This window comes from Odocoileus virginianus, chromosome 9, assembly GCF_023699985.2.
Source record: "Odocoileus virginianus isolate 20LAN1187 ecotype Illinois chromosome 9, Ovbor_1.2, whole genome shotgun sequence".
NCBI lineage: Eukaryota > Metazoa > Chordata > Mammalia > Artiodactyla > Cervidae > Odocoileus > Odocoileus virginianus.
This window is the reverse complement of record NC_069682.1, coordinates 41,536,135-41,559,936: the sequence shown is the minus strand read 5'-3', so window position 1 is coordinate 41,559,936 and position 23,802 is coordinate 41,536,135. Positions and strand designations below refer to the sequence as shown.

General features: G+C 56.3%; 1 protein-coding gene across 5 annotated transcripts in view; it reads left to right on the top strand.

Annotated features, from left to right (window-relative positions):
* The window catches only part of PFKP (phosphofructokinase, platelet), a 48,139-nt gene extending 24,337 nt beyond the window's left edge, over window positions 1-23,802 (top strand). For 2 of the 5 annotated variants that reach the window (XM_020885858.2, XM_070472271.1), the window contains exons 5-23: window positions 701-866; window positions 1,799-1,843; window positions 2,001-2,109; window positions 3,680-3,775; window positions 5,036-5,128; window positions 5,692-5,817; window positions 7,716-7,780; window positions 8,232-8,301; window positions 8,584-8,730; window positions 9,007-9,077; window positions 10,615-10,702; window positions 11,203-11,355; window positions 16,070-16,222; window positions 17,650-17,814; window positions 18,831-18,892; window positions 19,130-19,241; window positions 20,732-20,831; window positions 23,301-23,403; window positions 23,488-23,802. In XM_020885858.2, coding sequence (XP_020741517.2) covers window positions 701-866; window positions 1,799-1,843; window positions 2,001-2,109; window positions 3,680-3,775; window positions 5,036-5,128; window positions 5,692-5,817; window positions 7,716-7,780; window positions 8,232-8,301; window positions 8,584-8,730; window positions 9,007-9,077; window positions 10,615-10,702; window positions 11,203-11,355; window positions 16,070-16,222; window positions 17,650-17,814; window positions 18,831-18,892; window positions 19,130-19,241; window positions 20,732-20,831; window positions 23,301-23,403; window positions 23,488-23,635 — 2,072 coding nt within the window. In that variant the 3' untranslated portion in view covers window positions 23,636-23,802. The remainder of the gene's footprint in view (window positions 1-700; window positions 867-1,798; window positions 1,844-2,000; window positions 2,110-3,679; window positions 3,776-5,035; window positions 5,129-5,691; window positions 5,818-7,715; window positions 7,781-8,231; window positions 8,302-8,583; window positions 8,731-9,006; window positions 9,078-10,614; window positions 10,703-11,202; window positions 11,356-16,069; window positions 16,223-17,649; window positions 17,815-18,830; window positions 18,893-19,129; window positions 19,242-20,731; window positions 20,832-23,300; window positions 23,404-23,487) is intronic. The other 3 variants (XM_070472273.1, XM_070472272.1, XM_070472274.1) reach the window with 3 other exon arrangements.

The window sequence follows — 23,802 nt, the reverse complement described above, 5'->3', positions numbered from 1 at the left end:
TTAAATGTGTTTTTATATAATTCCAATTTAATTTAAAATATGACCAGAGGAAGCCAACTGAAGTAAATAATAGCAACCTTGTGAAAGGTGTAAGCTTGAACTAAAGTGACAACCCACATGTTCCGTGAAGTCTGTCTGGGGAATGGAGGGTGGCTCTCAGGCCGGCACCAAGGGCCTCGTGATGCTTCTGCACCATGTCTGCTGTGAGGCAGGTGGGCATGGAGGTGACTTGGGTGGGGGGAACATCGCTGCCCCTGCCTTGACCTTGACCTTGACCTTTGTGGTCCCATTTAAGCAGCTCTACCAACCCTGGTGGTCTTTCCTGAGAGCGCCAAGTACATCTACCAAATAATGGGGCCCCTCAGGCCTGTCAGGAGTCAGGGTACCAGTTGTACCATATCCTTGAGGACGGTCTGGCATGGTGACCCGCCATATTCAGACAGACGTCAGACAGAAGTCGCATCTTTTCCACCCGTCTCTGTGTGCGCTTCTTCCCTCCTCCAGCTTCTGTTCCTGGGTTGGTGCTCCTGTCTGTGTGTCAGGAGACTGCTCCCCGCTGTGTCCCTCCACCTCCATCTGGCTTTTACGTCTGTCAGCACGCAGGGTTAGGTCCCGTGGACTTGACGCGGTGGGTGGGAGATGCGTGTAGGAGCACGCACTTCCCCAAGTCATCCCGGGCCTGCGGCTTGTCCCCACACAGGCAAGATCACCACAGAGCAGGTGCAGAAGCACGGGCACCTCAACGTGGTAGGGATGGTGGGCTCCATCGACAACGATTTCTGTGGCACCGACATGACCATCGGCACGGACTCAGCCCTACACCGCATCATCGAGGTGGTGGACGCCATCATGACAACCGCTCAGAGGTGGGGGACGTGGGGACCAGCAGGAGGGGGCTGTGTAGACCTCAGTGCCAGCTCTGGAAAGTTCCACAAGCCTTGTCGCTTGATATTAGAAACAGTTTTATATTGGTGCCATCAGTGGTTTTCGTGGTTTACTCTTTATTTTCAATTTTAAGAGTCACTGCTTTCTGATTGTAAAAGAAACTCGTTTATTGCAGAGAATTTAGAAAAATGAAAAAAATAAATCATCATTACGTCAAGTCCTGCACAAAGCTCCCCTGCAGGAGTGGCGGACCGTAGAGCCCCGGGTTTGCACAGCCCTGGTCAGAGCTGGGCGAGCCCCCGCCCTGCACCTTCCTCACCTGGGGTTCCCGCCAATGGATAAGGAGTGACCCCACGTTCCGGGTTGTAGGCTCAGAGCTGAACCTTTCCCATCACACCCTCCCTGGCTCCCTCAGGCTTCCAAAGCACCTTCACCAAAGTCAAGTGAGAGAGACAGTGGAACACGTGTCTCTGTCGTGGACCGGCACTTGCCACCGTCTTGGGGCCACGCCCGGGGAACCGTGGCTAGAGACAAACCTTGACCCCCGCTTGGGTCCCAGGGTTACTGGTGGCAGTTAGTTTCCCGTTCGTGGAAAGGCCGTGGTCCTGGGTGCAGACCTGACTCTGTTGCTCTCGTCTCCCGAGCTGATGTGGTTCTGGCTGAAGAAGTCTGACTCTGCCCAGTGGAGCCCTCATCCTGGGAAGAGCATATATGCATGTCCTGGTGGCGTGAGCGTGCCTGGCACGAGGACACAACCAGGGCGCTCACTGCTGCAGCCCCTTCACTCAGAAGAGCCTGAAACACACTCGCCATAGTGTTTGCTTGTGTGCAGAGTGGGTCGTCTGAGGGGGACAGCTGGGGCCCTGCCGTCTGCCCGGCTGTGCTAAGTGGACGCTTCTCTGTCTCTCTCCAGCCACCAGCGGACCTTCGTCCTGGAGGTGATGGGGAGACACTGCGGGTATGGTCACACGGTTGCAGTCGGGGTGGGGAGGTCCCCAGGGAGCCCCACACCCCAGCGTGAGCATCCTGGGAGGGGCATGTCCCATCTGTGGGGCTCTCCTGGGCAGGGGCGCCCGGTCCCACCCCCTTGTGAAATCCCCGCTCTCTGCCCGCAGGTACCTGGCCCTGGTGAGCGCCCTGGCCTGCGGGGCCGACTGGGTCTTCCTTCCCGAGTCCCCACCGGAGGAAGGCTGGCAGGAAAACATGTGCGTCAAGCTCTCAGAGGTAACTTGCCTTCTGTCCCCTGTGGCTGCCGGCCTCTGGTCGCGCCGTCTGGCCTGTGGCGTGGTGGCCGTGGGCATGTTCCGTGTCGACGGAGCTTTCAGCCCTTGGAGGATCTCTGCTCAGAGTGGCTTCGGGCTTGTGGCTGTGACCTGGGGGTGTCCTGTCCACCCACCTCCCGCTGTGGCAGAGACAGGTGAAGGAGAAGCAGCTGAGCTTTTGAGCCACTCATGCCAAGCGGGTGCTCAGCCATCCTTTGAGGAAGCCACGTGAGAGCCAGGGTCTGGGGAACACGGTGCTGCTGTCCCCTCAGAAAAAGGGCCTGTGAGTTAAGTCCCCCAGCTCTCTGCAGGCCAGGCCCCGGCAGCTCGCTCCCCAGAGGGAGCTGGCCTTGCTGTGGGTTTGGCTCAGGCCTTTCCTTTCTTTTATCTGTGGACTGTGCTCGTTTCACACCATGAATCACTGTCAACATGCGTATTCTGTCCTTGTCAACATGCGTATCCCATCCCTGGTGTCAGACAGATTTCCTCTGCGAGGCGTTGCAGAAAACAAGGGGGCTTTCAGGATAGAAACTCTACCCCAATGTGTGGACTTTCCCTCCTCTTATTTTCATGACCATCTCACTACTGTTCTGTAGGCAAAAAATGGAAACCTATGGCAGAGGCCAGTTATCATTGTATTCAGCAAGCACATAAGCACTGCATGCAACCAGGACCCACGATCCATGAGACATGGCCTTCGCCTTCAAGGTGATGGGTTCCAAGAGCGCATTTCCAGCAACTAATCCAATACACTTTGACTCAAAAACCTGTGTAAGAGACTTGGTAAAGCCATCCCTTGGCTGGGAAGTTGATCCCTAGGTGGGGAAGATCCCCTGCAGAAGGGGAGGCTACAATCCGAAGATACATTTTTTGCAATACTCTAAAGTCTGCATTGGCTCTTGAATTATAGTATTGGCTGGGAAGATCCCCTGGAGGAGGGATAAGCTACCTACTTCAGAATTCTTGCCTGGAGAATCCCATGGACAGAGGAGCCTGGCAGGCTCTAGCCCATGGGGTCACAGAGTTGGATACGACTGAGCAGCTTAGCACGCATGCATGTACAGCTGGGAGGAATCAGCCCTTTGAGGCTGGAGTCAGCTGCACAGGTCCCAGCGTGACCGTGAGCACTGAAGTAACCCGTGAGCTCACTGTCCCTTGCTTCTGGCCTGGAGACGTGGGCGGTTCTCTGCTTCGTGAAGACCAGGCTGGGGCCCGGTTCCCAGGGAGATGACAGGAAGCTCTGTCTTGTGGGGTAGCCGGCAGGCCTCGTCTGCAGGAAAGACCTGGGAGCCCAGCCTCGGGGCTCATCACCATCTAGGGGTCCGGGTCAGAGACACTGGGAGCTTTTGACCTCCCGTGTCTGCAGGCCTGTCCCGCCTGTTCACCCTGGGCGCCTGGACCTGCTCGTATCCTTAGGAAGTGCTGCTGATGAAACCGGGTGACCATGTGTTCCTGGAGAGCCCAGTCAGTTGGGCAGAGGCCCCCATTTAGAGTGGTTTAAGCATCAGAGGGTTTCTTCTTCCATCTCCTAGAACCGTGCCCGGAAGAAAAGGTTGAACATCATCATTGTGGCCGAAGGGGCCATCGACACCCAGAACAAGCCTATCACCTCGGAGCAGATCAAGGAGGTGGGTGTGCTCCACGCCGTACCTGCCTGACAGTGGGCGGTTCCAACACTCGGGCAGGGTGAGGTTTGGAGCCGGGTGCTGTTAGGTTTCCTGTTCTTCTTGATGGTTGAAAATACCACCTTCATGATGACCGTGGCTTCACTGGCATGAGGATCTCACAGCTCCTGACTTCTAGGGAGCCCGTGCCTCTGGAATACTGTTGGGAATATACCTGAAGTCCCCAGGCTCTCCTGACAGACACAGAGGACATGAGATTGGACGGGGTTAGAAGGTTCCAGGTTCCGGGGGGTCAGCACAGCCATCCTCTCTCCTGCTGGAGCATCAGCTGAGCCTTACTCATGGAGGAAGTGCTCTGCTGGCCTTAGTGGCTGCTGTTCCACCCTGTGGGGGGCCAGCCCCATGCTCCTGTGGCTGCGGGGCTGCTCATCCGGCGCTGGCTTGTCCGGCCTGGGAGGGATTGCCTGGGCTCTCGGTCACCCAGGTAACCAGGCAGGTTCTGGACGTAGCGCTGGGGAGACGCCCACGGGCTCTGGTAGAAGCTGCCCATCAGGGAAGACATGTTATCAGCATGGCTTTGCCAGTTGGCATCTTGGCCTTTTCTGTGCCCCTGACCAGCTATTCACCTGGTGATTAAAATATCAAGAGATCTGTGACAGTTGTCTGCTGTTATTTACGGAAGTAATGAGTACGATCAGAGCAAAGATCTTCTTTCCCACCTAACTGAAGTTGAGATTGGACTGTGGAGTATGAGGGCCGGGGAGAGGGTGGGGGGCGGACCGTAGCAGTCCCATGCCCCAGCCCTGACATTTTTATAGAGTAAATGAGGGCCACAGGGGACAGGAGACCTGGCCTGGCCACCCGGCTGGGTTTTCATGACCCTGGCCTGAGGTGATGCCTGGAGTTACTGTGTTGTGCTTTTCAAATACAACCTTACAAATTTAAGGTGATTCATGGAAAAGTTTACATTTTTATAAAGTATCCATGCTTTTAAATACAAGCTTTAGAAACAGTATCTTTAAAAACCTGTTTTAGTTATGTTCACTGGCAAAGTAGGAGAGACAATGGTTTTACCTGCAGTTAAAGCATTCTCTTTAAAAAAAAAAAAAGATTTTGGCAAGCTGTTGAATGTTGAGGAAGTAAAATTTAGAAACCAGGACATTCTTGCACATAGATGTGCATAAAGGGTGGAGCCCTTCCCCGGTCCCCAGCCCCCTGTCCTGGATGAGATGACGTGCCCAGCCGTGTCCTGTTTCCCCTCAGCTCGTGGTCACACAGCTGGGCTATGACACGCGAGTGACCATCCTTGGACACGTGCAGAGAGGAGGGACGCCGTCAGCCTTTGACCGGATTCTGGTGAGTGAGGCTGGAGCTGGCCAGGCATGTCCCAAGGCAAGGAAAGCTTCTGGGATCGCAAAGGGACCAGGTTGCTACGAAGATTGGGAGGAACCATCAGTGAAGGCATCTCTGCCCACAGTGCTGAGTGACTTTTCCCTGAAGTCCCTGGGAGACCTGCTCACCAGGAGGGTTCCTTGGCCCCCAGCTACCCACTGGGAGACCCCATCAAACATGGGGGACAACACCCAGAAGGTGGAAAGGCAGTTTTCTTGTGCAGGTTTCTAGAAATGGACCCAGGGACCACAGAGACCCAGAGTGCAGTCTCTGTTTCCTGCTTTGCATGCCTCTGAGCCCCCAGCCCCTCTGGCTGGTTCTAACTGGAATTGAGCTCTTTGTTGGAGAGGGGTTAGAAGTAAGGGGGAAGGACTAAGTGACTAACAGAGACTCAGGGCAGGAGAAGCGAGGGGGATGCTGAGGATGCAGCTGGTCTTGTCTGGACCAGGCAGGCCTCTGCCCAGGGCAGCAAGCTGGGCTGCAGGTGGGCGGAGGGCTGGCTCTGACCGTCGTAATGCCATTTCTAGGCCAGCCGCATGGGGGTGGAGGCCGTGGTTGCCCTCCTGGAGGCCAGCCCCGAGACCCCAGCTTGTGTGGTGTCACTGAGCGGGAACCAGGCGGTGAGGCTGCCACTGATGGAGTGCGTACAGATGGTGAGTGTGGGCACGGGCTGGGTTCACCACAGGAGTGAATGATCTTCCCGAGGAACCCCCATCCTGAGGGGATGAATGGCAGAATGGGGGTGTCGGCTCCCATCTTGGTACTGTGACATGAGCACGCTGCGCCACCTCCACAGCAAGTCTAGCCTATCCTATGGGAGGGCATCTTCTGGGCGCTCGTGTGCTTCCTGGGAGGCTGGAGACAGCCCTGCAGGGACCAGGGTCTTCACAGGGCAGGAGGGACACCATCCAGCCTCTCCAGGATCAGCCCCTCCTGCCCTCCCATCCCTGAGACCCTCACATCTGTGATGTGATACGTAGGGGGGGGCCTCCCTCAGGTGACACCCCGATGTGCAGCACCTCCTCAGGCCCATTTCCCAGTGAACTGTCCACTAGGTGAGGCAGCCGTGGAGTTGCATTAGAAACTTACCATTTATTTTTCAAAGTCTCTTCATGACTGTCAATTTATTTGGTCTTCTCAGTGGCTCTGAGGTGTGTGTATTTTATAATGTGTACAGAGAGGTGATTAAGTCAAGGGACTTGTTGAAAGAAACCTTAGAAACGTACTTTCCATAAGCCTGTGGCAGTAAGTGAATCCTGTGTGTGTGCACGTGTGTGCATCTGTGTCTGAGTATGTATCATTCATGTGTGCCTGTGAGTGTGTGTGCAATGTGTCAGTGTGTGCATGTGCCATGCATGTATGTGCATGTGTGTGTGCATATGCCATGCATGTGTGTGCACATGGGGATGTTTGTGCACATTTGTGTCTGTGTACATGTCATGTATGTGTGTGTGAGTGTGCACATGCCATGTATGTGTATGAGTGCACGTGTGTGCGTGCATGTGTCATGTATGTATGTGCATGCTTGTGTACATATGTCCTGCATGTGTCTGTGGACATGCGCTATGCCTGTGTGTATGAGTGTGCACATGACATGTGCACATGTGCATGTGGGAATGTGCGTGCACACACGTCTGTGTACACGTCATGCATATGTATGTATGAGTGTGCACATCATGCATGTGTATGAGTGCATGTGTTTGTGTGCATGTCATGCATGTGTGTGCATGCATGTATACACGTCATGCCTGTGTGTATGAGTGTGCACATGTCATGTATGCTGTATGAGTGTGTGCACCTGTCATGCATGTGTGTGCATGTGTCATGTGTGGAGTGTGAGGCTGTGGCTCAGAAGAACAGAACATGGAACAACATGCAGTGGTTTACCGTGAGCACATTCACTTCTTCTGTCCAGTCTCTGTCAGTTTGGAGACAGTGGCGGCTGGTACCACTGGCTTGTCCTCGAACGACCATGCATCATGGTATCTCAGCCTGATGGTCGCAAGGCCACAGCCGGCCCCTCCCTGACCAGCTGCTGCTCACTGGGTCTCTTCCTAAGGGCTGGGAGTGTAGTCACCACCACACGGCTGAGGAAACTGAAGTTCAGAGAGAGGGGTGACTTGCCTGGGATCCCAGGGCTGAAAGGGGGAATTGCTGCTGGACCCCAAGTGCTCTGGCTCCAAGACCACCTGCCTCCAACCCTGTCCCTCTGCCCCTGCTCCCTGGGGAGTGAGGTGGTTTCTGTTGGCTCTTTCCTCACCAGAGTCAAAGGGGGTCATTCAGAGTCTGGCCTGGAAGACTCACCTCCTGGCCTTGCTCTCAGGGGGCAGGATCCCTGAGATCTCAGGACCTACTTACCCTGGCAGTGCCTCTAATCCTTTTCTATGAAGCAGGCTGGGTGGTGGCCAGGTGGTGTGGGCTCGCTGACCCCAGCTGCTGGCTGCAAGGTCGGACCCGAACAAACCCGGGATGGAAGGGCCCAGCTGGTTCTGTGTCCCCAGCCCAGATCCGGGGACACGCTGAGTCCTGACACATTCTTTCTTCCTTACAGACCCAGGAGGTACAAAAGGCAATGGATGAGAGGAGATTTAAGGACGCCGTGCAACTCCGAGGAAGGTGACTATTCTGAAAACTGTTTCCCCGAAGCCTCTGTTTCTCAGCATATGCCCAGGTCGCGTTGCTTCTGTCTCAACATAAGAAGCCAGAAATGAGACAGGAGGCACTGCTTCTGCTGGTGGATGGTCTGGGTGACTAATTAGAGGGAAATGTGTTTGTTTTATGGTGAGGTGGGGGTCATTCAGAAGCTGAGATGAGAGAGAGCCTGACATGTGGCTGCTAGCACTCCAGGAAAGAAACTAGCTGTGTCCTGGACGCAACACCCTCAGCCCTTCACACAGCGTCCATCCCAGTCACTGGGACAGCCTGGGGCTCCTCTCCAGACACGAAGCTGGAACCACAGTCACCCCTGCCCCGCACAGGCATCGTCTGGGGCCCCTTCTCCCCTGGAGAGCCCATCTACTCTGTCCTGCTCTCTAGCCTGTGGTCTGACTCTGGCCTTTTATTCCAGGAGCTTTGAGAGCAACCTCAACACCTACAAGCGGTTGGCCATCAAGTTGCCGGACTCCGAGATCCCAAACGTAGGAGACCTTGCCCCCCGCACCCACCCCCCACCACCCTGATCCTCTCCTTTGCCTCGGACGAGGCCCGCGTCCTGCCCGGCTCGGTTCCCGCTTTGCGGAGGCCACCCCTTGCTGCTCCAGTGCGTCATTCCCACCCCCGCCCAGCCAGACCTTGCAGCCCCGGGGTCCCCGCGCCAGCCCATCACTTGCACATGCACTCGGGATGCAGCGGTGCCAGGGGGTTGGGGGGTGCGCCTAGCCAGTGACCCGCACCCCCCCGCCCCGGCCCCCGACTTGCAGAGCAACTGCAATGTGGGCGTCGTGAACGTGGGTGCGCCCGCCGCCGGCATGAATGCAGCCGTGCGCGCTGCCGTGCGCGTGGGCATCTCCGAGGGGCACAAGATGTTCGCCGTGTATGATGGATTCGAGGGCTTCGCCAAAGGCCAGGTGGGTCCTGGGGGTGCCCGCGGGGAAGGGCTTCAGTGAAAGGCAGGTTCTGGATTTCTCAGAGGCAGTGGGGACTGCGTCTCTGGGGTCCCAGAACCAGGACATTAGGTGGGAAGGGGAGCAGGTGCACGTGAGGTAGTGGGGAGGTGTTCTTCATGTTCCGCAAATTCTTACAGACATGCCGCCTGTCAGAGGTGCAAACTTTGAGCTGTTTGTAAAGCCTTCTCCTTCCCTTTTTTTGTTCACTTCAGTTGCTTCTCTGTGTTTGCGCCTTAGATAAAGGAAATTGGCTGGGGAGATGTCGGAGGCTGGACGGGCCAAGGCGGCTCCATCCTTGGGACAAAACGGTACTTCTTCCGTCTTGATACTGACCTGCTCTCAGGGAGCAGGGTGCCGCATCCCGGGGAGAGGAACTGTGCGTCATTCATGTCCTGTCTGGGATCCGGGAGGGAAGGGATTGGCACCAGCTCGCGTCCGGGCCACACTCTGGGAGGGACCCAGGCCAGGTGTGGGGAGCAAATGAGACGTGGCCTTGAAGAGACACCAAGAAGAGGACCTGGGAGGGCTTCCCCGCTGGTCCCTTATTTCCCTCGTCGGTAGAAGCCAGTGGTGGCAGAAAGCCCTCATCCCGCGTGGGGCAGTGCAGACGTGGGTGCATAAGCTGTGGTGACTGCACTCTGCAGAGGAGCTGGATATGGCTCAGTGTCCAGGGAGCCCAGCCACCAGGTCCCCACTGCCCGAGGGAGGACCCGAGGGGCTCCACACAAAACCATAGGTTTCTGAACTGTGGCTGCTCCTGTTGTGGGCACAGTGAGGCCCAGAGGTGTTCCCGCCAAGGTGCTGATTTAACACGAGGCTGTTTGCTCTCTCATCTCTGGGCGCAGTCATCACTGCATGTCCCATGTTATGTGGAAGGACAGTAGTGGGTACCTGGGCTCTAAGGGGTGTTGGATTCCACACAAGTGGTAGCCTGTCATCCAAGAGAATCATCCGTCTCTACCCTGCTCTGAAGCTGGGTACCCTGCCACCAGCGCTCTGTGGAGCTGACCTAGGTGTCCAGAGTTCTTGTGGTCCTGTTCCCCCAGCGCCCTCGGGGATGGTGTTCTGACAGCAGAGCTCCACGCAGGGCATGGGGCCCCCTGGCTGCCTCCTGGGCCTCTTCAGACCGACTGTGATACCCCAACTCGTCTGTTTCATGAGCGCCCCCATCCCAGGGGCTGCTCTGGGGGTGGCGGGGCTGGAGGAGTGGCTGGCAGCATGTTTTCACGATCCTTAGACGCTGGGGGACCCTCTAGTCGACTCTACATCCACTCATGTGCTGTGAGCGCCCAGCCCTATGACCTCTGTACACCTTCCCCGAGCGAAGCCCACCCCAAGTGAAGCCATGATGCCCAGGGGCCACAGCAGAAAGGTTGGGGTGGGTGCCGGGCGGGCTCTCACGATGGCCGAGTATCCTTTGCCTCCTCCACTTGCGGCCGTGTGTGGACAGAGGGTGGAACAGAACAAGGTGAGCATGTGTGCATGCAGGTGACTTTGAGTGAGATTACTCTGGATGAGTTGTGTGTACTCTGTACGTGACTCGAAAACTGGATGTTTCCATCCAGATGATTACCACTGTGAACGTTTGATAGCTTCCATGGTTCACCATGTCCCTAACCAGGCAGTGGGGGTTTCTGAGGTCCAGCTGTGAGGCAGCAGCAAAGTTTCTTCCCATAAGACCCTCTTTTGAGACCTGACTCCTGACTGCGCCCACCATGGGTGGCTCCCCAGCCACGCTGTCCCCCAGCCAGGGCGCCCCCTGCCCCTGAGTGCCATGCTGCTTGGCCTCAGAAGGTGGGGCGCAGAGGGGGTCCTGCCTGAGCTCGCCCCCTTGAACCTCCCCAGCACCCTCCCTGGGAAGTACCTGGAAGACATCGCGGCGCAGATGCGAACCCACAGCATCAACGCACTCTTGATCATTGGTGGATTCGAGGTACGTCTGCTCCCCTGCTGGCCGGCGCTGCGGGTTTGAGAGGGGACCCCACGCCGGGTCCCGTGAGCACCCTGCCCTTGGCTCCTTGTCGGGACCGGGGGCCATGGAGCCACGGGCCCAGATGCCACTGAACACTGGTGATGCAGGACTCGGGGCCACTCACCCACCCGACCCCGTGGCTGGGCTGTCTGCTCAGTGAGTCCTCACGTCTGCTGGGTCTGTGGAGATGACCCTCTCTCACGAGTTGGCACCCCATTGGTTACTCAGAGAGGAAGGCAGTTATGGGGCCAGATCTTTTAACTACCTGTTGGATTGTCTACCTTCATTTTTAAAATCAGCCTTATGATGACCTTGACATTTCCTTTAAAGAAAACATGAGAACCTCAAACAGTCAGACGCTCACCCGTGAGCAGCTTAGTCTTGCCCTGGGCCGACGCCCGGATAGCAATGCATGGCCACCCACCACCCACCCGCCCCCCACCTCACACACTCACCTGCAGGCCTACCTGGGGCTGCTGGAGCTGTTGGCCGCCCGGGAGAAGCACGAGGAGTTCTGTGTCCCCATGGTCATGGTCCCTGCCACCGTCTCCAACAACGTGCCCGGCTCCGACTTCAGCATCGGGGCGGATACCGCCCTCAACACCATCACTGATGTGAGTGTGGGCAGCAGGGCAGGGGCTGTGGAACTAACCCGGGCGCTGGCCCACTTTTATGTACCGTGTGCTCGAGACAGGCTGGTCCCGGGGTCTGCTGAAAAGTTTTTCTTTTTTAAAATAAAGGGATGTTGCTGGCGGCCCAGTGGCTAAGACTCCACGCTCCCGAGGCAGTGGGTGCAGGTTTGATCCCTGATTGGGGAACTATGGTTCTGCATGCTGACACGGCCAAAAAAGAGAGAAAAAAAAAAAAAGCCTGACAGTCTACAATTCGGCCCCCAAAGATTTTCACCTCTGTTTCCCTTCGCTGCAGCCAGGGTAACATCATCGGTAGTTCAGCTAGTTTTGAGTCACAGTGATGTGGATATTTGATTAAACCCACCCCCTTTGTTTTTTGGCTGAGCTAAATTTCCCCCAAGCCCATAACACGTTATTGTGTTATTGTGATGAAACCTGGGTCCAGGGGCCTGTGCTTTGATGTTTGAGGGTAGGAGCTGGACTGATGATTTTGTGAGTTCATTCACTGACCTGGATCCTTTCAAATAATTGTCCTCCTTCTCCTGTTTGTGGACTGGGGATGATAAACCATATGTAAAAGAATACCGATGGTACCTGAATGTTTTTTTATCCCCCTAAAGTCCATAGAAAGCATAGAAATACATTTTAACTATCATAAATTTAAATCATACTTGGGAAATCGCTTGGGTGTTTGAAGATCAGTGAGGATCAGAATGCATAGCTTTTTTTTTTTTTCCAATTCAGTGTCTAGAATTTTCTGGTAAATTCTCAGGTTTTATTTTCCTTGGGAGACACAGGCCTCATGGCTGTGTTTCTAGCTTTTTTCCCTTAAACCAATGGGCATCAAATCTGTCTCCAGTGCCGGTAGATAAAAGAAAAGCTTTTAAAGTAGGATGTATGCGGTAAGCAGTGCTTGGTGCTGGTTCCTTGCTTTCCTGAACCTCTTCAACTTTCTGCAGTTTCTGTACTAAAAAGCCTTCCGGCGTGGCCTTGGCCGGTGTCCGCGTGCTGGACCTCCTCACCCGTGTGCCCGCCCCTTGTGCCCCCGGGGATGCCGTCTGTGCTTCTGCTGCCGTGGGACTAACTCAGCCTCTGACCGCTCGCTGCTCAAGGTCTGAGTTGAAAGGTCGTGTGTCATTACTGCTCCCGCGTAGCTGGGTCTGAGTGCTCTCGCCACGCTTGCAGTAGAAGCAGCCGGAGTTCATGTCCTGATTGTCGCCTGATGAGACCCCGGGGGTGGCAGGAGCTCCGGGGGCGGTCGTTGGTGGGTCCTGACCAGGATCGGTGTGTGTCCCCTGTGACCTTCCACACACTCTCAGCAGGACAGGGTGCTCCCACTTATTCATCCAAGGCTCCTCTGCTATGAAGAGTTACTTTTCCAAGTGATAGAGAGTCCCTACACGTGGGTTGTTGAAAATCTGAAAACTAGGACAGATCTGGGGAAATTCCACGTGGTCCTGCTTCCCTTCAAGGGGTTTTGAGATTTATTACATGGCCCTTAACACTCAGGCTTTTCTTTACTGGAGCTTCTCGGAGCCGGGGTCACTGTTGGTGATGGGCCAGGGCCGCCCCACAAATTGGGGTTGCTGCTCTGCTGCTAAGTTCGTGCCCAGTGGTCAGGCGGTGGTTGGGATGACCCTGTGCTGGGCCTGATCAGTGGGTCCTGGAGCTGGGGGATGGGAGGCCAACTGGCTCCTCAGCTTGTGTGTGTTGAGCCACAGTGCAGTTCAGTCTCTCAGGAGGCCTGGGTTTGGTTGGCCCTCGGCTGGGCCAGGCACATTCAAGAAAGGGGCAGCAGGCAGGACCGTGCTGGCCCGAGGGTCATTGTTCCTGAGCCACCCTGGGAAGCAGGAGGCTCTTGGGCTTCCAGAGCCAGCTCAGCGTCTGTTCGTCTGTCTGGTCCGCCGTGCTCTCAGGACAGGCCTCTGTGGCCCGGGATCTGGGGTCTGGATGGTGGCATTGCCACCTCCTGGCCTCAGGGACAGCCCCAGGCACCTCCTGTCCCAGCCGCACTCTTCCACTCACAGGCCAGGGTGGTCTGGTGGTGACTTTGTCCCCAAAGTCTGCGATATTTGGGGGCACCCTGGCCGTCAGAACTGGGCGGCAGGGGGTGGGGAGGTGGGGCATGGTGTCTGGTGAGTATCAGCCTGGATGCTGCTGACCCCGTGATGTCAGGATGACCCCACAGCCTGGGGTCCTCAGCTGGAATATCCCAGGGGGCCGAGGGGGTGAACCCTGAGGTGGCCTGGTGTCGTCAGGTGGCACATCCTCTGGACACTTAACCCTTGTCCTCACGTCCCCTCCTCATCAGTCTGTGTGCTGAGCTTATGGATGCGTTCCTGGAAACAGATCCCAGGGGACTTACTCCATCACGAGGTCCCAGGGTCCTGGGGGTAGCACTGGTCCTCAGGGCTCGAGTTCAGAGAGTCCGAAACCAAAGCAGGGGCTGTGTCTCCTCCTCTGGGCCACACACTGGTCCCCTTCAGAGCCACAGCTGACATGAGCTCAATGCTGCCCAGGCGGCTGGCTCACCCAGCATTGCCCCCAGGACCCTGGGCTTATGTCCTAGGTAGAGTTCTGGCTCTGAGTGTCCGTCTCATTTTCCAGAGATCAGAGGAAAAGCAGGGAGTGATGGGGGTCAGAGAGAGGGTGGGAAGAATGTACAGGTGGAGAACCGCCATCAGATTTCAAGGTGTCAGCGTCCTGCCCACCTCCTGTGCTGGGTGCCCCCCACCGAAAGCATCCTGCGGGGTGCAGACAGCCTGGGAGCCCGTCTAACCACAGGGCTCACCACCCCTCCATCCAGCAGGCATCCAGGCAGCCCCACGGTGGCCCTGAGCTGCATGGGGGCTGGGGAGATTCCCCGTGGGGATCTGGGCTGGACTGCGTGGGGGGTGGTTGAGGACGGTGGTGGGGCACAGGGCTGGTGAGCAACCCCCTGAACTTCTTCATGGCCGCTCCCTGGACTCACCCAGTGTGGGCCCACCATCCACACCTCCTAGGGCCATAGCCCCCAGAACCCATCCTGTCTGGGAGTCTGGGGATGGAAGTGGCAGGGCCAGCAGAGAGCCACGCTTTCCGGAAAGCCCGGATCATCCTGCCGGGAATTTCCCCTCACAAGGCATTGGAAATGGCTCCAAGTGGGAGCAATAAAGATGGGGCAGAGGCTGGGTTCTGTGAGCATGGCCATGGGGCACTGTGGCCTCAGGGGTGGGTGGTGGACTGGGACACTAACAAGCTACTTGCACTAACGCGGAGGTGGGAGGTCTGGGCCCTGGTCGTGTGCTTGAGAGCAGCCCGCTTTTCTGACATCGGAGCCCAACGGTTTCCCGGGGATCCCGAATCCCGCCCTGGGCTCTCTGTGAGGGTCACACAGCCGGGGCGGAGGGGGCTCTGTGGGCGTCCGCCTCCCCACTACCTCTCCGAGGTGTCCCGGCAGCCTGGCCCCTAAGGTCCCACCAAGTGGCCGCCCACATCTCCTCCTGATGCCAGAAAGGCCTGGCTGCTCGTCCACCACTAACCCTGCGCCGCCTTAGCCCTGCTCTGCTGCCCACCTGCCCAAGCCTGTGTGCTCTGGGCCTGCACCCGAGTCCCCCCTGCTGGTCTCCCCTGCACCCCGAGTCCCCCCTGCTGGTCTCCCCTGCACCCCGAGTCCCCCCTGCTGGTCTCCCTGGCACCCCGAGTCCCCCTGCTGGTCCCCTGCACCCTGAGTCCCCCCTGCTGGTCTCCCCCGGCACCCCAAGTCCCCCAGTGCTAGTCTCCCCTGCACCCCAAGTACCCCTGCTGGTCTCCCCTGCACCCCGAGTCCCCCCTACTGGTCTCCGCCTGCACCTTGAGTCCCGCCTGCTGGTCTCCCCTGCACCCCAAGTCGCCCCTGCTGGTCTCCCCTGCACCCGAGTCCCCCTTCTGGTCTCCCCTGCACCCCGAATACCCCCTGCTGGTTTCCCCCTGCACCCCGAATCCCCCCTGGTGGTCTCCCCCTGCACCCGAGTCCCCCCTGCTGGTCTCCCCCTCTACCCCAAGTCCCCCAGTACTGGTCTCCCCTGCACCCCGAGTCCCCCTGCTGGTCTCCCCTGCACCCCAAGCCCCCCCTGCTGGTCCCCTGCACCCCGAGTCCCCCAGTGCTGGTCTCCCCCTGCACCCCGAGTACCCCCTGCTGGTCCCCTGCACCCCGAGTCCCCCAGTGCTGGTCTCCCCCTGCACCCCGAGTCCCCCTGCTGGTCTCCCCTGCACCCGAGTCCCCCCTGCTGGTCTCCCCTGCACCCGAGTCCCCCAGTGCTGGTCTCCCCCTGCACCCCGAGTCCCCCTGCTGGTCTCCCCTGCACCCCGAGTCCCCCACTGCTGGTCTCCCCTGCACCCTGAGTCCCCCTGCTGGTCCCCTGCACCCCGAGTCCCCCTGCTGGTCTCCCCCTGCACCCGAGTCCCCCACTGCTGGTCTCCCCGTTCACCTCAAGTCCCCCTGCTGGTCTCCCCTGCACCCCGAGTCCCCCAGTGCTGGTCTCCCCTGCACCCCGAGTCCCCCTGCTGGTCTCCCCCTGCACCCAGAGTCCCCACTGCTGGTCTCCCCTGCACCCAGAGTCCCCCCTGGTGGTCTCCCCCTGCACCTCGAGCCCCCCCAGGTCTCTCCCCTGCAGCTTCCTCCCCATTGGCCGTCATGGATGTGGGTTCCCTGCTGACCTGCCCCCGCTCCGCTCAGGCTTTCCGGAGCTTGCTGGAGCTGTCGAAGAAACGCGACAGCCACCCTGAGTTTTGCATCCCCGTTTGTATGGTGCCTGCCACCATTAGCAACAACGTCCCAGGCACAGACCTGAGCATAGGCTGTGACACGTGCCTGAACGTGATTGTGGAGGTAAGATCTTCACGTTTGCTCAAGGAGACGACCCGTCAGGGGTCCCACAGGGTCTGTCTTTCCCACTCAAGAAGAACCGGAACGGGGACCTGTTGGATGTTCCAGGGTGAATGAGCCCTGTTTCTCATCAGCTCAGGTTAGCACAGTTTCCGCGAGGCCTGTCTCGGGGAGCCCACCTGTGCCAACTCTCGGTGGGCTGTTCCCCTGGGGGGCTCTCGGTGAGCCTGCTCCTGCCTACCAGGACAAAAGCCCCGAGGTGCACCCAGGTGACCAGCAGCAGTGTGGTGTTGGAGGAGACAGAACGCAGAGCAAGGGGGTGGGCAGAGGGACCCGGTGCTGGGGGTATGAAAGTCCAGTGGAGCCCGCGTCAGGGAGGTGGGGAGGAGACGCCCTTCCTGTGGGGCTTCCCCCACAGTCCCTTCCAGCCCCATCCGAGTGGGGCCTCAGCAGGCCGGTGTCACCCAGGCTCCGAGAGACCAGCATCTCTGATCCCTGCCCACCTGGCACCCATCGGCACTGACCCTTGCCCATCAGCACCCTGCCGCCTGGCCTGTGCTGTGCACAGTGGGACCCATGTCCTCCCCCAGCGGGGACCAGATGCAGAGCCCCCTGTGCTGGAGGGTTCCTGTCTCAGCTGGGCACAGAGCCCCAGTAAACGGCAGTTGAGCACAGGTTCTGAACTGATGCTTAGACAGAGAGGCTGTCACCAGGACCTCTGCTGTCGAGGCCAGCAGGCACGTCCGGGTGGGGCCGAGACTTGGGTGCGTGGGCCTCACAGGAGGGGCTTTGCCAGCTGGTGGGGATAGCTGCTGTTCTGGGTCAGAAGGGGAGCCCACGAGACCTGCAGCCCAGGGGGCTTGTGCATCCCCCACCCTGAATTCCTGAGACAGAGGCCAGGCAGGCAGGTCTTAGTGCTCAAATGCCGCATGAAGCACCCGTGGACACCGCAGCCCTGTGGGTCTCCCCACCCAGCCAGGCATCCCCAGGCCTGAGCACCAGGACAAGATGGGCGCATTGACGTGGTTTCTTTTCCTGTCTGGGCTTCTAGAGAACTTGGAGCTTCCCAGCTGCTGAAGTGCACTCTGGGTTTGGATGAGATCAGTCTGTTTGGGGGGAGGGTGGTGATCCATCACAGACTCTGGAGGGGTCATCAGGGGTGACGGAATGGGGCCCCTCTGTCATCACAGTGCTTGTCCACATTTAAAGCAAAGTCTTCGAGCAAAGGTCTCTCTGCTGGTGGTGGTACACTTGGGTGCACAAAGCCTTCTTCCCCCCATGTGTCCCGGAGCGTTTCAGGAGAAAACAGAGCAGGGACATGCCTGCTGACGAGCCCTGAGAGGCCAGGGCCCAGGGCTCAGCACACCGCCCGAGGTCAGGGCCGGCCGCGGGGCAGTGTCCGCGTCTCCTGACTGTGTCCCCTTGTGCAGACATGTGACCGCATCAAGCAGTCAGCCAGTGGGACCAAGCGGCGCGTGTTCATCATCGAGACCATGGGCGGCTTCTGCGGCTACCTGGCCAACATGGGGGGACTGGCGGCTGGCGCAGATGCTGCCTATATCTTCGAGGAGCCCTTTGACATCCGGGACCTGCAGGTGAGTGGACGCAGGGCCCCAGGGGTCACTGCCCGACAGGTCCAGGGGTCTCAGGAAACCCCACCCCCCTATGTCGCAGACACCAGGGAGGCACTGTGAGCTCCATGGGTGGGGACAGGGCAACCCCTGGAACAGGTTCCGGGGTACCTGCTGCTTGTACCCCAAGCTTGTAACTGTCTCTTACACGCTCACCTGGGAAGCAGTTAACGCCCTCCCTGGAGGCCCTGCACCTGCGGGGACATGGACGTGCTAGGAGCCTGGGGCCTTGCTGGCTCATGGCCACCACATCCAGGCCTCGGGTGTGCAGGCAGCCAGAGCTCGGGGTCCCTGTGTGTCTGAGCTGGGGAAACTGTGCAGCACTGGAGGACAGACCCCCGCCCGGAGGAGCCCCTGGTCCCCTGTGGCCCAGGACACGGGGAGGACAATGTGGGGAGGGCTGCCCAGTGTCCCTGGGGAGGCTTGCCCCGGCCAAGACGCAGCTGAGGGAAGTGTCGCCCCCATAATCAGAACAGGAAACTCAGTCTGCCTGCTCTTCTGCAGCCGGCTTCCTTTGGAACCTATGCTCGTGTGTCCTCGCTCCCTTTTTCTTGCACACATCCTCTCTCAAGCTGTGTTCTTCCTTAGAAAATTCTCGTGCCTGAACGTGCCTGTTAGGCAGGGTCAGGAGTCTCTGTGTAAAGCCGGGTGACAGCCGTGTTCCTCTGAGATAGCAGGGGCAGGTGTTGGCCAGGGGCGTGGGGAGCAGCCTTAGGTGAGCACACAGTGACGTGTCCATGGGACGGCTCACCTCTCAGTCACCTCTGGACACCGAGCGGTGCACTGATGCCATGACCCCCTCCCCTCGCCGCAGCTGCGGTCTCCGTGGGCCGCTGTCCCCGGTGGGTGTCACTAACTGACACGTCACTGTCCACTGTCCCCTCTGCCACGAGGTCAGCTCAGAGCAGCCACGCCGGCCACACTTGGGGCAGTACCCGGCACACAGCAGGTGACTAATCACAGTGTCCTGACTTTCCTAGTCCAACGTGGAGCACCTGACGGAGAAGATGAAGACCAGCATCCAGAGGGGGCTCGTGCTCAGGTAACGGCCCGTGGCCCCTGAACGCGGCTACTCCTCCTCCACACGGGCTCGCTCTGCTCTGCGTTCAGACTAGCTGGCGTTTAAGTGACTCAAGGGCCATTTTTAGAGATCCAGTTTTGCTTGGTTGTCAGTTTCTAAGATTCTTTCAGTGGTTTCTGTCATGATTCCGCCACAGTGATAAGGAGCGAGGGTGGCATGGTTGCTGGAGCAGGACGACCCTGGGCTTGTGTGTTGCAGGAATGAGAACTGCAGCGAGAACTACACCACCGACTTCATCTACCAGCTCTACTCCGAGGAGGGCAAAGGCGTGTTTGACTGCAGGAAGAATGTGCTGGGCCACATGCAGCAGGTGGGCTGTGGGCAGGGCATGGCCACACCCCTTTTCTCACTTGGATGGCCTGTGTTAGCCGTTTTGTAAAAAGGAAGTGTATTCCTAAGTCAGTTCCACAGTGATTAAAATCAGCATCTGAACTATGTCATTATACCGGCGATCATCAGCCTCAGGAACACTTTGTGTTCTGACAGTTGAGCAGATAGGCTTTGTCAGAAAACCGTCCACTTCCATATACATAGTGACACCAGTTAAGTGAAAAGATGTGTTCAAATTAAGTACTTGATTCAGTCAGTCAATTCAGTCGCTCAGTCATGTCTGACTCTTTGCCACCCCATGGACTGCAGTACGCCAGGCCTCCCAGTCCATCACTAACTCCTGGAGCTTACTCAAACACATGTCCATTGAGTCGGTGATGCCATCCAACCATCTCATCCTCTGTCGTCCTCTTCTCCTCCTGCCTTCAATCTTTCCCAGCATCAAGGTCTTTTCCAATGAGTCAGTTCTTCACATCAGGTGGCCAAAGTATTGGAGCTTCAGCTTCAGCATCAGACCTTCCAATGAATATTCAGGACTGATTTCCTTTAGGATGGACTGGTTGGAGCTCCTTGCAGTACAAGGGACTCTCGAGAGTCTTCTCCAGCACCACAGTTCAAAAGCATCAATTCTTCGGCACTCTGCTTTCTTTAGAGTTCAGCTGTCACATCCATACATGACAACTGGAAGAATCATAGCTTTGACTAGATGGACCTTTGTTGGCAAAGTAATGTCTCTGCTTTTTAATACGCTGTCTAGGTTGGTCTTAACTTTTTTTCAGTAGTTTGATTCAGTATCAGGCCTTCATACCCATTTAAACTGGAGTGTCAGACATGGCAATTCTTCAAGACCTGCGTGAAATCAGAGCGATTTGGACAGAATCTTGGGGTATGCACGTCAGCACACCCCAGACAGTGCAGGCGGTGGGAGTGGAGTCACGGGACCTGGTCCCCCTGACAGCAGGCCTGCCCATCACGTCTCAGTCCCTGTCTCAGGAGCTTGTAGTTCAGGGTCCATAAACTCACTGACTATCCTGAAGTTACACGATGGTGTGTATGGTGGGCGTGTGTAGGTCTTTCTGAAAGCGAGCCCAGAAAGTGAGCCCAGAGAGTGGACCAGCTTCTTAAGAGAACTGTGACTCTTCCCCACGGCCTCCCCAAGACAAGCTGAAGGGGTCCTGATGAAGATGCTGACATAAGGGGTCTAGTTGATTAAAAGCCGCCTCCTCCCGAAGCAGCGACACCTGACCAGGGGGTTTTGGCTGCAGGAGTGACAGGGTTTCTTATGGTTTGTTGGGTCCCAGCCACATACAAGGAGATAGAAACAGACCCCCAAACTCGTATTTACAAACTATAGTTTCTTAGAAATAGGATGTGAATTTTGTTAGTCATTGTAACTTCTGTTCCATTTTAAAAGCTAACAGCCAGGAAGGTGCTGGTGTCTAACTCTCATGTAACTCTGACCACCCACAGGGTGGGGCGCCTTCTCCGTTTGACAGAAACTTTGGAACCAAAATTTCCGCCAGAGCCATGCAGTGGATCAGCTCGAAGCTGAGGGAGTCTGCAGGGAAAGGTACCGACTGGTGGCTGGCGGTGTGGGTTGGGAGGGCCGTGCTCTGTGCGGGCGTGTTTCTGCCCCGTGTCCATCTGGCCTTGGGCTGCACGTGACTTCTGCGGCTGCTGCCTGTGACTCAGGTTATAACTAGGAATAAATGTACTTAAGGAAACGGAATGCTAATTACTGCAGGAGGCGCTCCGCTCATGTAGGAAGAAACTGCCTGCTCTGAGGGCCCCAGACCCACTGTGACCTTCCCTGTTTCTCTGCTGTGCTGACAGCGAGTTGGCTTTTACCTAAAACGCTTGGCACCTTCCATTATTCCTTTGTGGCCTCTCTTTTTGGGGAAGATGGCAAGGGATGGAGAGGCTCCTGGCTGGCTTCCTCCCCGGTGGGTCCTCCCTCCACCTCTGAGCCCCTCCCCGGGGCAGCAGCCTTGCAATCCTTCCTTCAGGGTCTGACTTTGCAGGATTAAACCTTCAAAGGCTCTGGTTTTGTGGTTTACACGAGGGGAGCTGGTCTCTGATATGGCCTGGGACCCACCTGGCCCTGAGCGAGTGGCCCCGGGGTCACAGTCACTGCCCAGGCCCAGCTAGGCCAGTTCTCCAGAACAGTCTCGCCCACCACATGCTCACTGGTGGGACCCCACCCTCCATGGGGTCACCCATCCGTGTCACCTCTGAGCTTTTGCTGTAATGGTGGATGTCCGGTCCCCCTGTGGCTGCCGGAGGCTAATCCTCCAGGTCAGCAGGGAGATGCCAGGCCCTTCCTGCTGGTCCAGCACTCTTGTTTATTCTGTTACTGCTTCATGTCATCTGATTGTTTGGGTTGTGTTATTTCCTAGAATTTAAAAACATTTTAAGAATTTTTGATATTGTATGTTGGAGAAGGGCCGATGTTTTATATTCTATGAGTCACAGGTTGCAAACATGTATCTCCCATTTGGCAAACCCTGTCATTTTCTGTTAAGGTTATCTTTTAATGAAGAGCTCTTAATTTAGCAATGTAGTCAGTTCTTTTAACTTTGTCCTTGAAGGTTTGAGCTTTTTGTTACTAAAATATTCACCTTTCACATTTGGTTTTTAGCCCACTTGAACTGGTATAACATGTAAGGTCTAATTTTTTTCCATGTGAATAATTACTTGGGTGTTGGCCACTGAAAAATCCATTCCCCTCAATATGCAGTACAATTAATCTCCATCCAAGAACAGGAACCCAGAAACTTAAGGGACTGTTTCTGGATTGTTTGGTTCTTTTTTGGCAGTTAGCAATCTTGCCAATATTCCAGCTTGACGATTACTCTCACCAGGTAGTCCTACCTGGGCTTTCTTCCAGCTTCAGCTATTCTTGACTCTTTGTGTCTATCAGTTTTGTTGGAGTTTTGGAGGTGGGGATTACATGTAAATAAAAAATGACATAAGTAACAAATAATTTGGAAGAACTGACTTTTTAAAAATATTTATCTTCTAATTCATGAACAATTTAATCTCCATATATTTAAACCCTTTGTTACTAAAGCATTATTTTTTATAAAGCTATTGACTATAAGTTTATTCCTTAGTGATTTTAAAAATATATTACTGTAGAGTATTATAATTTCTTACTGCTGGCATACAGAAATACAACTTATTTTTATACACTGATGTAAATTGTAGTAATTATGCATAAATGCATCTTTTCTTGGTTTTCTCACAGCATCTGCATGGATGTGTCTTATCTTGGTTTTCTCACACACAGCATCTGCATGGATGCATCTTTTCTTGGTTTTTACACACACAGCATCTGTATGCAAATCTTTTTTTTTCCTTGACTTTTTGTGGATGAGTTTCCTCCAGAGAAACCCCAACAGACGTAGTGACAGAACTCCTGTCTTGTCTCCTGGATAACACAGGGAACACTTCTGTGCTTCATGACTCAGAATCTCACTAATATTTAAGTGAAGTCTTTCTCCAACTTATTTGCTGACGGTCTTTGGTGGATACTGGATGCTCTGATGTTCGCTAAGGATTGTTTCAGCTGTGACAGCTAGGACACACTTTTGCATTGAATGAGATGGATGGTCCCTTGAATTTTCTTTAGCTGATTTGCTCATGTTACATTCACCTTGCCTCCTTGGCATGTACCCCCAACACCCATAGGCTGCATCCCCCCTGTTCCCCTCTGTGCAGAGGACAGGCTTGTTCTAGCAGCCGATAAGCCTGGGGGTTCCCTGGGGAGAGCGCTTCTCAGAGTCCTGATCTTGGATGTTTGATAAACCTCTGCCTGTGTCCTGGCTGCGCTTCTGCTGTAGGCAGAGCTGAAGGCTGCATGTCTTCCGTATTTACAGACCTGCTTTTGTTTGAATCTGGGCAAGAAAATACACAATTGACCCTCTTCCCTGCAGTGCCTACAGCTCTCCGTGCCCCCTGCTCTCCAGACCTTGGTTATTTGTGCCAATACCTAGACCTCATCTCTCGTTTTCTTACATCGTCTTTCTACCTTTCATAGGAAAAAAATTTTTAAGTGACGACTCTGTGTGTGTGCTGGGAATCAGCAAGAGAAAACTGCTCTTCCAGCCCGTGGCGGAACTGAAGAAGCAGACAGACTTCGAGTAAGCGCCTGAGGTCAGGGACAGGGGGGAGGCCCTCCGGGTGGGCCCCACCCCCGCTCAGCCTGGTCCCCGCCCCCCCCGCAGGCACCGGATCCCCAAGGAGCAGTGGTGGTTGAAGCTGCGGCCCCTCATGAAGATCCTGGCCAAGTACAAGGTCAGCTTCGAGGTGTCAGACGCCAGCCAGCTGGAGCCTGTGCAGCCCCGGGGCCCCGAGGAGCCGGCCGCCATCTAGCTGCTGCCCGCTTGCTGTCATGGTCCAGTTATTTATGAGCACTTTACGCGAGCGTCGTCCACATGAAGCCTGACCCCAGGCCCTGGTGCACGGGCCGCCTGTGCTGTCCTGTCTCCTGCTTGACAACCTGCGGATCCCGCAGAATTAAATGTTTGCTACAACTCCAA